At 41.4% G+C, this 14,748-nt stretch overlaps 1 protein-coding gene across 12 annotated transcripts in view; it reads right to left on the reverse strand.

Annotated features, from left to right (window-relative positions):
* Window positions 1-14,748, reverse strand: part of tenm4 (teneurin transmembrane protein 4) — a 196,252-nt gene that overhangs the window by 87,284 nt on the left and 94,220 nt on the right. For all 12 annotated transcript variants that reach the window (XM_036001173.1, XM_036001170.1, XM_036001169.1 and 9 more), the window contains 3 exons: window positions 7,533-7,697; window positions 5,237-5,451; window positions 3,873-4,083 (listed from right to left, as the gene is read on the reverse strand). In XM_036001173.1, the coding sequence (XP_035857066.1) occupies window positions 3,873-4,083; window positions 5,237-5,451; window positions 7,533-7,697 (591 nt within the window). The remainder of the gene's footprint in view (window positions 1-3,872; window positions 4,084-5,236; window positions 5,452-7,532; window positions 7,698-14,748) is intronic.

Below are 14,748 nucleotides of genomic sequence, written 5' to 3' on the forward strand. Positions count from 1 at the left end.
CCGAGGTGGTGGAGGCAAATCAGCATTTTGGTTGGGTTTTGATGGATTCCAACATGAACATGTACCTACAGTAGGAGAGCTGGGCATTTTTGCTCAAAGCTATTGAAACCAGCAGAGAGAGAGAGAGAGAGAGAGAGAGAGAGAGAGAGAGAGAGAGAGAGAGAGAGAGACATAGAGAGAGAGAGAGAGAGAGAGAGAGAGAGAGAGAGAGAGCGAGAGCGTGTGAGTATGTGTGTGTGTGTGTGTGTGTGTGTGTGTGTGTGTGTGTGTGCGTGTGTGCGTGCGTGCGTCTGTGTGTGTCCATAAGAAATTCCTCCCAGAAGTACAATTATGCAGGAGAGATTTCTGGCGTGAGTCTTGCAGCTCACGTATATAGGGACAAAAAAATAAATAAATGAATAAATAAAAAACCTAAGCAGATTGTAATTAAGTGTCCACCAACCAAGGCTCTGCAAGATCCAAGTTAAACTGCATTCCACTGACATATCAACATATTCTGACAGGCATTCTACAATAAATAATTTTTTTTTAAGATGATTTTTGGGGCATTTTCAGCCCTTATTTTGATAGGACAACAGAAGACATGAAAGGGGAGAGAAAGGGGGGATTGACATGCAGCAAAGGGCCGCAGGTCGGAGTCGAACCCGGGCCTGCTGCGTTGATGAGTAAACCTCTACCAACTGTGCTATCCGGGCGCCCCATCATGGGTTTTTCTTTGGTGAACAGCAAACGGTCAAATTGAACATATTAAATAGAGTAATCGTGAACTGCAGTGCTCCCATTCTGAATGCTGCTGACACAGTTTAGTAGACTACGCAGTTCCCATGTCTGTTGGCTGCGTTTCCTCTGAGAGCAGGGAGAGAAGGCCATGAATATCTCTTAGCCACATACTCGACATAGGCCAACGCATAAATCATGGATTCAAGCAGAGCTTCATTGAAATTCATTACCCTTTCACATCAGGGGAGCTAACTATTGTGTGAGTCTCTCCAGTCGGTGAGGACAGAGTAGCGTGCAGTAGGCAGGTTTAATCAGCGCCTTGCCATGCTCTCCGAGGATGCTCAGCACCTTTGAATGATGGGCGGTTGTGTACAGAGAGAGGCTCTGCCATTGAGTGGGACAGGATACGGAGTAAGACATTGGTGCTGGCTCTGTGATTCCTTTCGTTTTGCTCCCCTGCATAGGAAGCCATGTCTGGGTTGAAGCATGTCTGGCACCAGGCAGCAGGGACAAATGGCTTCATGCTCCAGAGGGCTGCGATACAACACATTCAGTGGGACACATATCACATTGCCATGGAGCCACAGCCAAGTAATGAGAAGCAGCCCAGATTAAAGACAGGGATGCTCCATCCCCCCAGATGTAGTATGGCATGGCTATGTGCAACAAGCAAACCTTTCATTTAATACATGTAAGGAACACGCGGTGCCTCACGGACGATAAAATAAGACCGTTTTTCTTACTGACACTGTCAGAAACACTAAAATACTAAACTACGGTTTCATTTTTAAAACAAAAAACGGTCCTCATGAGCGTTTTAGCATTGTTTCACAACTAATCTCCATCCATAATAACATGGCTGAAAACACATATCACAGACTGTTCCCATACACTGGGCATGCGTGTGCCAGTAAGGCTGATAACGCCACTGGACACGGGAATTGTCGCAAATTGCTCAAATAATAGCTTGCCTCCTGCGCATGTAGGCAGTAGCATTATAAAATGTGGACTTTAACTGCACAACAGCTGCTAGCATCGACATCAAGGTGAATGGAGGAACCACCGGTAGTCAAGGCTGATGTAGTTTATTTTCTTGCGGAAAAGGGTCACGTGATAGGGCCGTGACTGATAAGAACCAATCATGGGTGTCTGCTTCATTGTTTCCAAAGGTCTATGTTTCTCTCTGTACAGAGTAAAACGCAAATCCCAGGGGTTTCAAAAGTCTCTGTTTTTGGGGCTTGGAAACGCAGTTTAAAGGCCCTGACACACCAACCCGATTATCGGTCGTCGGACGGTCTGGCGAGGTCGGTGACTCAAGTCTGTTTGATGTGTTCCGTGCCGTTGTCGTTTCATTTGGGCCGATTCGACATGTTGAATCGGAAGGCGGGCAGTCGGACTCAATGGCCAATCTTATTGTTGGAGCGCTAACTTGGAAATGACGAGCGGGATGAGCCTGACTAACGCCTCTCAAAATCTGACAAAAATCTTTTAAACTTTGTCGATCTGAAATGAAGACAGATTCAGCAACTGCATGGCCTATTTCTCGCTTAAAATGTTTTCAGAAACACGTTTCGGTGAGCTGTCTTCGTAAAATATGAGATCGTATTCCGAACGAATCCGCCATTATGCCCGGTTGTAAAATCCGGGAGCAGCCAGACCCACGTGACGCGTTCGTCCAATCAGCTGCCGGTTTTCATTTTTTGGGCAACAATACAGATTAGCGCCGCCTGCTGTTATGGAGACGTATTAAGTCTCGCGCACGCGCAGAACGTACGCTGAAGTTGGTGTCGCTTCGGTGTGCTCAGAGGCACTTTGATTTTGACCAACTCGGGGAGGCAGTCAGTCCGACTGCCTTTTCTGCCGAAGGTCGGCCATCGGGTTGGTGTGTCAGAGCCTTTAAAAATGAAAACGTATTAGTGTGGATGTAGCTTTAGTGTCTTATAAACAATGCTGCTTGTGTCTCTCAGTGCGCCTGTTCTAGATATTGCTCGCATATATTTCTATGCCTGGGCTGCTCCACTTGAAGGTCAACGCTATCCCTCCACGGCTCAATACAATCCAGGCAGTTGGTGAGATTCAATTTCTGCTGAAGGGCACTTAACCGGTGACCCATTTTAGAAAGGGCCCCTCTGCCTGCCTCTGAGCTTCTATGGGCAGATCAGCTCTGATACAAACGAACAGAGGCAGAATTTTAGATCTGACTAACTCCGCCCCTCCCCATTCCCATCTGTTGCACAGAACACCTTATCTAGTTGTGTTTTCTCTGATGCAAACCACAGGAGGCCTTCATGCAAACCCAGTCATGAAGAAAAAAGGAAAAGTAAACATGCAGCCCTGACACCCCCTCCTTGTGTCATATCGTATATTAAATATTGAATTACAGCTGTTGTTGGCACAGCAACGGGGGGGGGGGTGGCATCTCTTGCCTGTCTCCACTTGGTGTTACATTAGTGTTGAGGACAGCTTCTTATCGATCTGCTGCCTGGCACGGCCCCTGTCACAGATGGACTCTGGCCCAGGAGCTTTTAATTAAAGAGCATGTGAGAACAGCTCCCAGCTGCCATCCCTGTGAAAGTCGACACCTCGGGCCCTCTCACACCTTGCTTGATACAGCAGTGCCAATCAAAGGCGCTTTAGGCAGAACAAAGAGGAGCGTACAAAACGGAATCACCTCCACAAGAGGAGGACGTACTGTATGTCTGAAACACAGCTGCATGGCACACACAGTTAATCAGAGGAGAAAAATATCTTACTTTGATATATGGAAAGTAGATGGAAATTGGAGCAAATCATGATCAAAAATGGCACTAGCAGGAGGGTACAATCATACTTTGAATTGTATGCAAATGGTTCCCAGAAGCTGGACCCCTGATTCGCTCGGAAGACACTCAGGCTAATGAGGATATTATGATCTCTAAATGCCCTACTCAGGGGCATTGCAGGATAGCACTGATGTCCTGATTTTTGTAATATTCAGCTTCACCTTGATTAACCTGCACTTTCCTTGGCTATTGAAATCTGCCAAAAAAAGTGCCTCTGACTCATGCCCTAAGTCTGGGCTGTTTGCTGTGGGGTTCTGCTGGTTGGTATTATAGGGATTATGTGGATTGCTATTACAGGTTTCAGCAGCAGGTCATGCCCAGGGCGCTCACCTATGGCGGTGGTGAGGAAGGAGACAGTTTCAGTTTCTTTTCCGTCGTTGTAGATGGCCAGGTGCCAGATGCCCGAGTCCATGTACTGGATAAAGCCCGTGTCGTGTGTGGTGATGAGTACCACACTCCGCTGCTGAGCCACAGGCCCCTCCAGACCATGGACGTCCTGGGCCAGGAGCCGCCGCCCATCCAAAAGCTCCACAAAGTCAAACTGCAGACAGACACACAGAAAGTGAGAAAGACTGATAGGTGGACCGCAGACACGCCATTAAGAGTGACATATGAGACTTGAGTGCTTTCAGCTCTTTTTATAGCGGAGCATCATTTGGTGCTGCATGAATAACTCATCATTCCAGTGGGGCTTGAGTAAGTCCTGGCACATCGTGGCTGGATGGGCTGTGATAATTTCCTAATCCACATATCTTATATGAAAGCCTTGTGTAAAACTATTAAAGGGAGAAAATGGAAACTTGGGTGGGGGTGGGATGTAAGTTAGTGTTTACCAAATACCATCTGCAACGATTTGCTTCATATCAGTAATGACTCAATGAATACCAATGAGACAGCATTTCATTTTTGATCTACATAAGGAAGGGACTCTCGACTCATCTGCCACTATGTGTTATCAGACACAGCACCAAAACTTCCCTCTAAACTATTTCCTTTGAAGCAAAAATAGAGAAAAGAGATAAACAAGATCTTTTGACAGGAAACTAAATTACGTTGGACCTAAATGCAAACAAAAATCATGCTATGAGCAATTTGTAGAACTCCAGTTACATTTAGAGCAGAAATATAATCTCTGTAAACCAAGCAGTCAGACATGATAAATAATATGATGTATCTGGTTCTGTGCTGCTCATAGATGGGAAATTAGTGTAAAGAAAAATCTCCCTTTCTTGGCCCCTGAGTCCCATATCTTTGTGTGATTCATTGGTGATATTGAACCTGAAAGAAATTTGCCATAAATCCTTTTCTGCAAGAAAGTGATTCATAATACAATAGAGAGATTTATGAATGGGTTTTTATTAATGAAACCTTCCTACATGTTTAGATATATGTTTTTAAACAATATTCCAATGTATATTCTGTGGCAGAAAGAAGAATGGAAAAATAAGTTGAATCCTTATACCATGCAGGCATGATTGTAATTTGTTTCACGCAGCCTCCCATTTATTGTACGTAAAGCACTGTTGTCTTACGCAAAGAAGACATCGTGATTTGTTACAGAAAACACAGAAGTATAACAACTTAAAGTCCACAAAACATTTGGATTTTCAAAATGTTCATTTTCATATAGAATGCGGTAGATTAACTGTAGTAACAAATGAATGAGTGTCAAGAGACATTCAAATGTTCCCCACCTGTGTGTGTGACGGAGGTAGGCCTCTCCTTCCGTAGACTCCCACTAAGGCATCTTTGCTCAGGGACACGTTAAACTTCAGGTACATGGGATGATCAATGAAGACCTGGGACCTCCAGAAGATACCAGGAGGAATCTGCTGCGCGACCTTGCGCCCCACGTCAATCTCGCCCATATCTATATAGCTGTCATCTGGGAACAAGCTGTCCAATTTGCCTGCATTGCACACAAAGCAAATCGGTCAAAGAGATCACATCATTAATCTAGCATGTGGAGGGCAGAGGGAGTCAGACTGCCGAAGCATGATAGTCTGACCATATCACAGATATTCAATCACATCCCTGACAGCGAGAGGAAGGAACAAATATTATGAATGACCCCTCTGACCACTGCCAGCAATTCCAGTCCCAATTCCAGTGGGGTGGAGTACAGAACTAAGAATAATCCAATTGAATCAGTCTGGTCCTCAAACACAATTCTAGTTACATCCCGAAGTGACTTGTGTTGATTTTTCTCAAATGGCAAATCATTATTTAAAAGTCTGTTTAAAATTAAATGATGAAATATGTTTAAATACATGGTAGCATTGATTATTTTAAAGCCTCATCCCATCATTAACCTTGGGATCACGCTTTGTACATTTTATGAAGTTTGCTGGCTCAAACATGGCAAGTCTGTTTTTTTTTATGATCTGTACACCATTTCATAAATCTTCATCAAAGTGAAAGGTTCTAAAAAGTAGGATTTAAATTGGTTGAACATATGGAGTGAAAATGGTACGAAAAATACTTTGGAAAATGCAACTGGTTTAATACTGTGATAAAATACAGTTATAATTGAAGTAAAAGCAATAAAGTGAAAATTGTAATTATAGTAAAGAGGGATCTCCAATGCTAGTAGCCACTCAGGTACTAGCACACCCACTGCCAAAAACTGTCCATATGCTCCATAATACACCTTATATTGGACTCGGTGGAAATGGCAACATCTGTTTGCCCATGTAGATGAGCTAATTTCTGCACCGATGTCTGCTAAAGCAGACGTCCATACAAGCTACCCCCAGGACTTGGTGGCAGACACAGCTTTAGGTTACACGTGGTACGGCAGATGGCAGTGTTCTCAAAAGTCCATCAGTGGCAATGGGTTTTTTATCAGAATAGACAGGACACACTCCCCTTCTCCCAGATCCGGGCTGTACATAATGTGACAACACACATACTCATTTCCCACATGTTGGGGTGTGTTTGTATTTATGCAGCACATTAATGGAGAGTACTCATCAGGCTGTTTAAATAAATCATAAGCCGAGAACAGTGATAATGGGCCTCATGGTTAAATAAATGGCTGTTATTCTGCAAGCTGAACTACAACAATGCTTTGATGAAAAGACAAGACTCCAAAAGAGAGAAACTAGTCTGAATTTCAACACGGTGCACATCTGCAATGCCTTGATAAAACATGAGATAGCTCATCATTGTTTTCTGGTGACAGCACTGAAGAATGAGACTTATTTAGAAAACCATGGCTATTGATTTCCTATCAGCAAACGGCGGCCATGCAGGGTCTAAGCTCAGCTGTAGTCATGTGTGTTGTTAGCTAAACACACTTTCTGCTGTCTGGTAAATGAAAAAGACAACTCCTGGATTCATCTATATGGTAATGACCCCATCTTCTACTTATTGTAGTCTGCCAGTGGCAAATCACATGGTTAAATCTGGGCCCATTTGTTCGAGGAATGGAACAGAGCAAACTTTCCTCGAGTCGAGCAGTTGGTACCATGGGCGTGAGCACATGCTTTCTTTGGCTGCCAGGAAAGGCAGCCCAGACTAGGAGATGAAAGGATCACATCCGTTCTGAAGAGGACAGAGTGGCTAATCCCCTTTCAGCCCCTGGATACTCAGTCCCTTCAGCTGCCCCATTTTCTCCCTCCAGGAACAAATAACACGTTCCCACTTACAACAACTTTCATAGGATTACAATGCAGATCTCTTTGCATACCTTGGAGACGAGTGAACACAATGTGAAACTGGATGACAAAATAAATAACAAACTTGCTTGAGCTCATAAAATGTCATCTGTAAACTTTAAGATTTGAAAAAAAAAACTTGTTTTTCTTGCGCAATGTTGTTCTTTTCTGACACGGGTGCAACAGTTCATGACAATGAATTAAGAGTCACGCAAATCATCCTGAAAATATCAGATGCCTTTAGGTAGGTTTACTTAAGTGTTAGTTGGAGAAAAAAACAGGTATGTGTAGTGAATAAAAATACATTATCCTTATAAAAAATTGCACTTACTCTCATCTTTTCCCTTGCGGTCAGATATTTCCAAGCCTGTGTTGCCTAGTGGTGGCAAGCTCAGGTCAGTAGGAAAAGGTAAGCCACTTGTATTGTCCTCTGACAGCTGGTACATCTGTCTCTGCATGGGTTGCAGGTGCCAGTTCAATCCAAATAGGTGCATGGCTGAAATATTAAACATAGGACAACTTCAGAATTGATTTCATTTTTTGCAATTCATCAAAGCAAAATCATATACTCTCTAAATGACATACATAGCAACCCCAAAGGTTATCCAAAGGTGTCAGCTGTGAGATAAAGTCACAGGAAGTAAATTCCAAAGAACAATACACGGTTTAATGGTTAATGGCATTTTTCTTTCCAAAGTGCTGAGCAGTGAGATCAGAAGATGAATGCTATCCTGACCTCATAGGACAACATCTGTCTCACCACACCAACACAAGGCAGGGACCATCCCCAGTGCCTTGTGTCATTTTTCCAAACCCCATTACCTTTCCATTCCCTTGCAAAACTAGGGGACAAAAGAAGAAAAAAACACATCAGCAGGGAGACACCCGGGTGTTTCAATGTGAACACAGTGGATGAGGCATGCTGATATTTTACAAGGTCGACAAAAGACTTGTCCTTTGGAACAATGGCAGCAGAGTGCAGGGCAGAGGAGGAGGGGCTGACCATGACAGATCACCAATAAGAAAATGGACAAGATCAGCTTAGCGAGGCAAAAGCCACCTTGGAAGTCAACATTCAGCAGAAAAGGCCCAGAAACTCAATATAGCTATTTTATTGGTTTGTTGGTTCTCTTAAGCTCCTCGAGTAAATAACCACGCAATCCAATTATAAAGAGTGAAATGATCTGGGAGTAAGACCTCGCCAGTCCTCTCAATGTTGTTTTCTTCAAATGTGTTTTCCTTTTTTTTCATTTTGTAACAGCATGCACTACTTTATGTCACCAATAAGCCTGTCAGTGACTGTTCAGACAACACAGAAAAAACCTGTCATTACTTGGATACATAGAAAAAAACTAATGTTAGTGGCTCAGGTCAAACTTAGTCTTAGACTAAGTTAAACTTAGACCCGTCTTATCTCAACAGGTCTTATTATTGTACCACTGCAACACAAGGATACATTAGAACAACCTATATTTTTATCCATGAATTCAGAGTTTGATTGCACCTAAAGTGTATTTTCTTTGGTTCACAAGCATAGTTTTGCCTATTTGTGTTGAATTCCTTTAGTGAAAAATGTCAAATGGACTCATGTAGTGTTTTTGTTCAACATAATGTTGTTTAGCAGTCACAGTCATCCCACAAAGTTAGAGAGTGTGGTGAGAACACAATGACTGGGGTCCTTAATATTTAGTTTGGCCATCAGCAACATACACACACTCATATACACACACACCTATTCCGCTTCCTGCAGTCTCATGTCTGCTAATGAAATATTTTGTAATTCCTTAAAAGCCTGGAAAGACACAGGGAACTTAAACTAACTCATAGAGTTTTTCCACACAGACTACAACTGTCTTGTGTTTCCATTGAGCACAAACCCACAGAAGGCTGGAACATGGGGCTGAACATGGGCCTCTTAATAAAAACGAAAATTGGCCTCTTAGAAACAGCCTTCCCATACAGTGGGCCCCCTCTACCAAATATTAATGATGAAAAGAAAAAAATCGCCGGCACCTCACAGCCTACTTCTTAGTCAGATGCACGTTCGTCTGTACAAAGATAAGCATCTCTGCATTTTTGCGCTGAGTCTATTTCTCTTCCCATCCAAGATGTGAGACGGAGAGCTGAACAGCCGTCCACTGAAAACAAATGCAAAAACAAACCACATGTGGTTAATGCCAGAGTCGTGTCCAGCCAGTTGCTTCTTCTCCAAATCAGCAGCTGCAGGTGCAGCATACACTATAACTGCTGTCCGAGTGCTGACCGCATATAACCAACACAACCTTTAGCCAGCGCAAAACTGATGCAACACAACAGATAAACTTCGGCCACTGCCATCGGTGAATGTCATCTTATTTCCCGTCAGGCCGATGGCAGTCAACAAGGCGAATATGCCAGGGATGCAGTGATTTATCGACAGAACATCGGTATCGGCCGATAAATCACTGCATCCCTGGCTCTTATTGTTGTTTTTATTTACGGAATATGTTGCACACAACTGTTGAGCAACTTCTTAATGGAAACACTTAAAAAAAAACGAAAGGTGCTTCTCTGTGCATCTTCTAGCGATTTGCAAAGTAAATCAGGTGCTTCTCAAAGAGGTGGCAAATTTCAGATGAAAAAAGGACTGTAGCACACTGATTGATCTGCAACCTTTAATAGTGCAAACAGCCTGATGTTTCAACACTACAGTGTTCAACAAAGTCTAAAAAAGTGCTTTATTAATACCAAACTGAAGCCCCTAAGTTGCTTCATCAAATCTCTCCACTTCAAAATGGTTTACTTGTCCAGGCTCAGCTATTAACTTCAAATTGACTGAATCCACCATATGAACTTGACGAGTGCAGATCGAACCAAGCCATAGTGTCTGATGAATTTATTATTTAGATCCCTATGAGCAGTTGGCCCAAGATTAGGACCTCTGAACAAACATTCAAAGAATATACCTAATATTTTAATGATGCACACTACACAAACAGTACCACGTGTTTAGTGACATATTTGGATGGATTTGTGAAAAAAAGATATGTAGTAAACAGTGTGGTTTTCAGGCAAAACCCAACACAAACTGTCCCTAAGATGATGAAAGTTCAACTGCAATACCAGCATCTGTTCTGTGTCTGTCCAGTGCCTGTGAAAGTGCCTGAAAGTGTCAGTGGAGGACAACCAGTGAAGAGACAGATGGCTTTGTTTGTCATTTTGTGAGCTGCAGAAAGACATTCCTTTTGATTTGTAGCTTTACATTGACTGGCGAAATGGAAAAAGAGTCATTGTATGTCGCTGGCAGAACCAACACACCAAGTCACCAAGCACGCTGTCATTCCAAGTGTCCTAGTAATCACGTCTTTTTGAGCCCCATCCTTCATCCCATCCGTCCCTGAGGCCTCTGATGGAAAATAGTTGAAGAGGCCTCCCCCTCCCATCCTAAATCCAAAGATTAACTTCAATGCCTTCTTGGTATCTATGATATGCAGAGCATTGGACACGAGCCAGTGAAGAACCTCCTGATTTCTTTTTGCTTGCTTTTCCAACTTTGCAAACATTTTGCAAAGACACTCGGAAGGCTGCTGCAATTGGCTGCAAAGTGAAGACAGGTTGTCAGAATAACAAGCTACTTCTAATGAGATGGCCACTGGCAGAGACAAGCTGTGTCTGTGTTCCAGCGATGCCACTGACCTGTCAAGCGTACTGCACTTCGTAGCATCGCCCATTTTGTCCTGAGCACATGTTGTGTCCTCCTTTCGGTTATCTCTTGGCAGGAAGTTGGGTCATGCCATGTGCCAATTAGGGAACAGAGTTACTGTAGTAGAAGACTTCTAAGCCAATCTGAGGAAGTCAGCACTTAATGCTATGGGTCATCTGCCAGCATTCCTGTGCTTCTATCCTCTGATCTGAAGAGCACTTTCCAACTAGTGCACACTTCAAGGGAAGCTATGATGAGTAGAGTCATTTCTTCTCATCCTACTGGTCAAAATCATCAAATACTGTGAGCATCTAAAAAAGGCATCTTCTTCTATCTTGAGGTATTTAAAAAAAGCCAGCATAGATTGCAGTCTCATTTACACCTTGGACTGAAACATGTTTTAACCATATGGTTAATTAATCTCTTTTAAATAGGTGTTAAACATGGCAGCCATCAGTTGCTCATTTCTCACCTAACTGCATTTACACCTCTCTTACATTGGCAGTCTATGCTGTAAATCACCACTCTCTCATTATGATATGATCATAACGTTGAGGCAAATAACTTTTACAGCCACACGTCATTCTAGCACCACAGAATTCAATCACTGACATGCTGTATTTATTCAAAACAAAGCATTGTAAAAAAGGTAAACATATGACAGACTAAATGGGACACCAAATGTAAGTTTTGGCGATGTCTGGCTTTAGCCTAATGTATTACCTTCCATCAGAATTGGGCCATTAAAAATCTGGTGTAAACTAATCTTTTCAATATCCATGCTGGGAAGAACTTTATTAGAGAAATTATATATTTCCATGTATGTTTGTAAATTGTTGTAGTAAATTAACTGGTTTCTAGTTCTGAGATATAGCAGCCATGCTGTATTTCTCCAAAAAAAATTGCTAAAACATCTTATATAACTGACTGGAGTTTATGCTTTTGTTCAGTTTAAGCTTCAGCTGATACTTTAATTTTTAGTATATCATCAAACAAGCGTTTTACACTTGTGATGCAATGGGGAGTATTTCTTCTGGTATCCCTCCAGTGAGAAATGGCTGATAAAGGATACAACCAAAATGGGAAGGCATATACAGTAGGTATTTGAAAGCATAATGGTTTTTAATTAGTTTGATTTGCCTTTACATCTTGAGAATTAGTTCAGTGTAGCTCAAGACAAATGCCACAGTGTATTCTAGTATGAATGCTAAGTTTCAGCCCTATCACCATACCTTTAATATATATGGAAAGCCAATCCAGAGCCATATTTTCTGTGCCCTGACCATATCACAATTACAGTCAACCGTTCCAACTACCACAACAGGACAAAGTCAGGCCTGCGTTTGGGATTTGTGAATAAAGCTTGCCTGTCAACACGTAAATACTTTCTTGCCGACTGAGCACTTTTCATTTTTCATCAGTATTGAGCAATCTAGATAATGAAAATATCACATTGGGATAATGAAAAGCATTACATTTTACATTACATGTCATTAAGCTGACGCTTTGACCCAAAGCGACTTCCAATTAAGTGCTTTCAACCATGAAAGTAAAAACTCCGGACAGCAAGAATCAAGTGCAAGCACATTAGCTTCAAATAAGCCAAACTACAAAGAGTCACAAACTACAAATTGTATCCAAGCCAAATCAAACAAAGCAGTAATATAAGTACTGGCAGACAAACAGGTAAAATATGTGTTGCAGAGAAGCTTTTTCTGGGTTGGATGATCATGCAGTGAAAAAGTTTCTGGGGCCCGACCTCTTTGTCCGTGGCTAGATACCCAGGGTGAATAGACGGGAACACAAGAGGATACTGATGACCTTAAAATGAGCATCATATAACAATGTGCTAATGAGCGAGCGACTACCGAGAAAATGGAGCCATCTTAAACCCCCAACCTTTTTTGCACTTCAAAATGTGCCGATCTACAAAGCTGTGACAAAATAAAACCATGCTGCAAGTCAAAACATCTGTCATGAGGCATAATTGGGTTCATTAGACATCTCACCCAGAGTTCCCAATTACAGGCCTCAATAATTAATTGCACTTGAAATTAAATGTATTTTCTCATCAGCCTTTAATTAAATATGGCTCTCGTTCTTGATTGGAAATTCCGATCTTTGGGTGAGGTTTGGTCTCCAACATGTTTGCTTGCAGTGCATCTGGAGATGGTCTGAGTTTGGCGGGGTATAATTACACAGTCTGATTAAGCACTATCAGGCTGATGGGGCTCTCTGGCTTTTGGCCAAGTCAAAGCAGTAAACTGTTGACACGTACTGTATCTAGACAGTATCTGTATCCAGAACTTTCTCACACCAACCATCATTGATTAAAAATTGCTGGATACGTAGATAATCACCATGACCAGCAACCAGCTGATTCTTTTTTCTTTTAATCCAGCACTGTTCTGAATTCCAAATTAAGCAATTTAAATGGCTCTGGTGACAAAAAAAATTTATAATCAGATTTTAGTTCGTTTGGCCTCGAGGAGAGGCAGAAACGATTGATTTTGTGATTGTTACGGCATAATGGATATTTATAACAAATGTCCTTAATGAAGAATTCATTTATCTCACTGATGAAGGCCATACAAAAGGATCTGGCTGTTCTTTCATTGACTTAATGAATATGAAATACAACGATCTCACATCCTTTAATTTCTTAATCTGTGCCAGGACGAGTTCAACAGTGTAACCATTTATATGTTAAAAAGGTATTCAAAGCCATTCATATGACAATTATATGGGGACATATATATTACACAGAAGTATGTATCAAATCCTTATTTGAATTTGTAACAATGGACCAGGCAAAACTTTCATTACTTAAATAAAAAAGGTCCTGCTAGCTTTTTCCATGTAGATCACCAAATCCTTGGAACTTTCTGCAAATCGAGGCAACACATATATTCAACAATATTCAAATCCAGACCTCAAACGTTCCTTTAGGGTTAGGGTTTTTTTTTTAAATTAATAATTAACTAAAGCTGCAAAGATGAATCGATTAGTTGTCAACTATTAAATTAATCAGCAACTATTTTGACAATCGATTCATTGGTTTGAGTCATTTTTTTATGAAAAAGCTTGTTAATTGTGAATATTTTCCGGTTTCTTCTCTCCTCTGTGACTGAAAACTGAATATATCTGAGTTGTGGACAAAACAAGACATTTGAGGACGTCATCTTGGGCTTTGATTGATATTTTTCACCATTTTCATAGAACAAAAAACAAATCAAGAAAATAATTGACAAATTAATCTGCAATGAAAATAATCATTAGTTGCCGTCCTAATAATAAGAAATATTGTCTATGTGTATTTTGCAATGCTTTCACTGACTTATTTAACCATAGTGATTTAACTTTTGTGAAGAAATAAAAACTTTATCTGTGCGACTCATTAAGTGTTACTAGTATTACTGGCAGAGCAGCAGCTTGCTTGGAATAAACAAAAGATGAACTGGGTAGCTAGCATAAGTGATAGCCGGGAAGGTTAAACAGACCAGAAAGAAAATCAACATAAAATCCGAGTCAGAACAGAGAGTTAGGGACACAGTTGAACATGTGATCTCTGAGAATTATGGAGAAAATACAACATCACAGCAGTTACTTGCAGAATCCACTCTTGTACTGACTAAGTACTTTCAACTCCCCTTTCTAGTTTTTCATTTTGTGTCTTATCAACTGGCTCTTGACTGTTTACAAGTGAAATGGTGTCTTGTATATACATCACAGAGATATGACTGTATCATCAGATATGAATATCATTACCTTCAGGAATGACAGCAGTTAAAAAGAGCAGAACAGATTTAATATCATAACTCGCATATCACAGATGATAGTCCTTACCCAGCTGGGACCTGGATAT

Source organism: Sander lucioperca, chromosome 5, assembly GCF_008315115.2.
Source record: "Sander lucioperca isolate FBNREF2018 chromosome 5, SLUC_FBN_1.2, whole genome shotgun sequence".
Lineage (NCBI taxonomy): Eukaryota > Metazoa > Chordata > Actinopteri > Perciformes > Percidae > Sander > Sander lucioperca.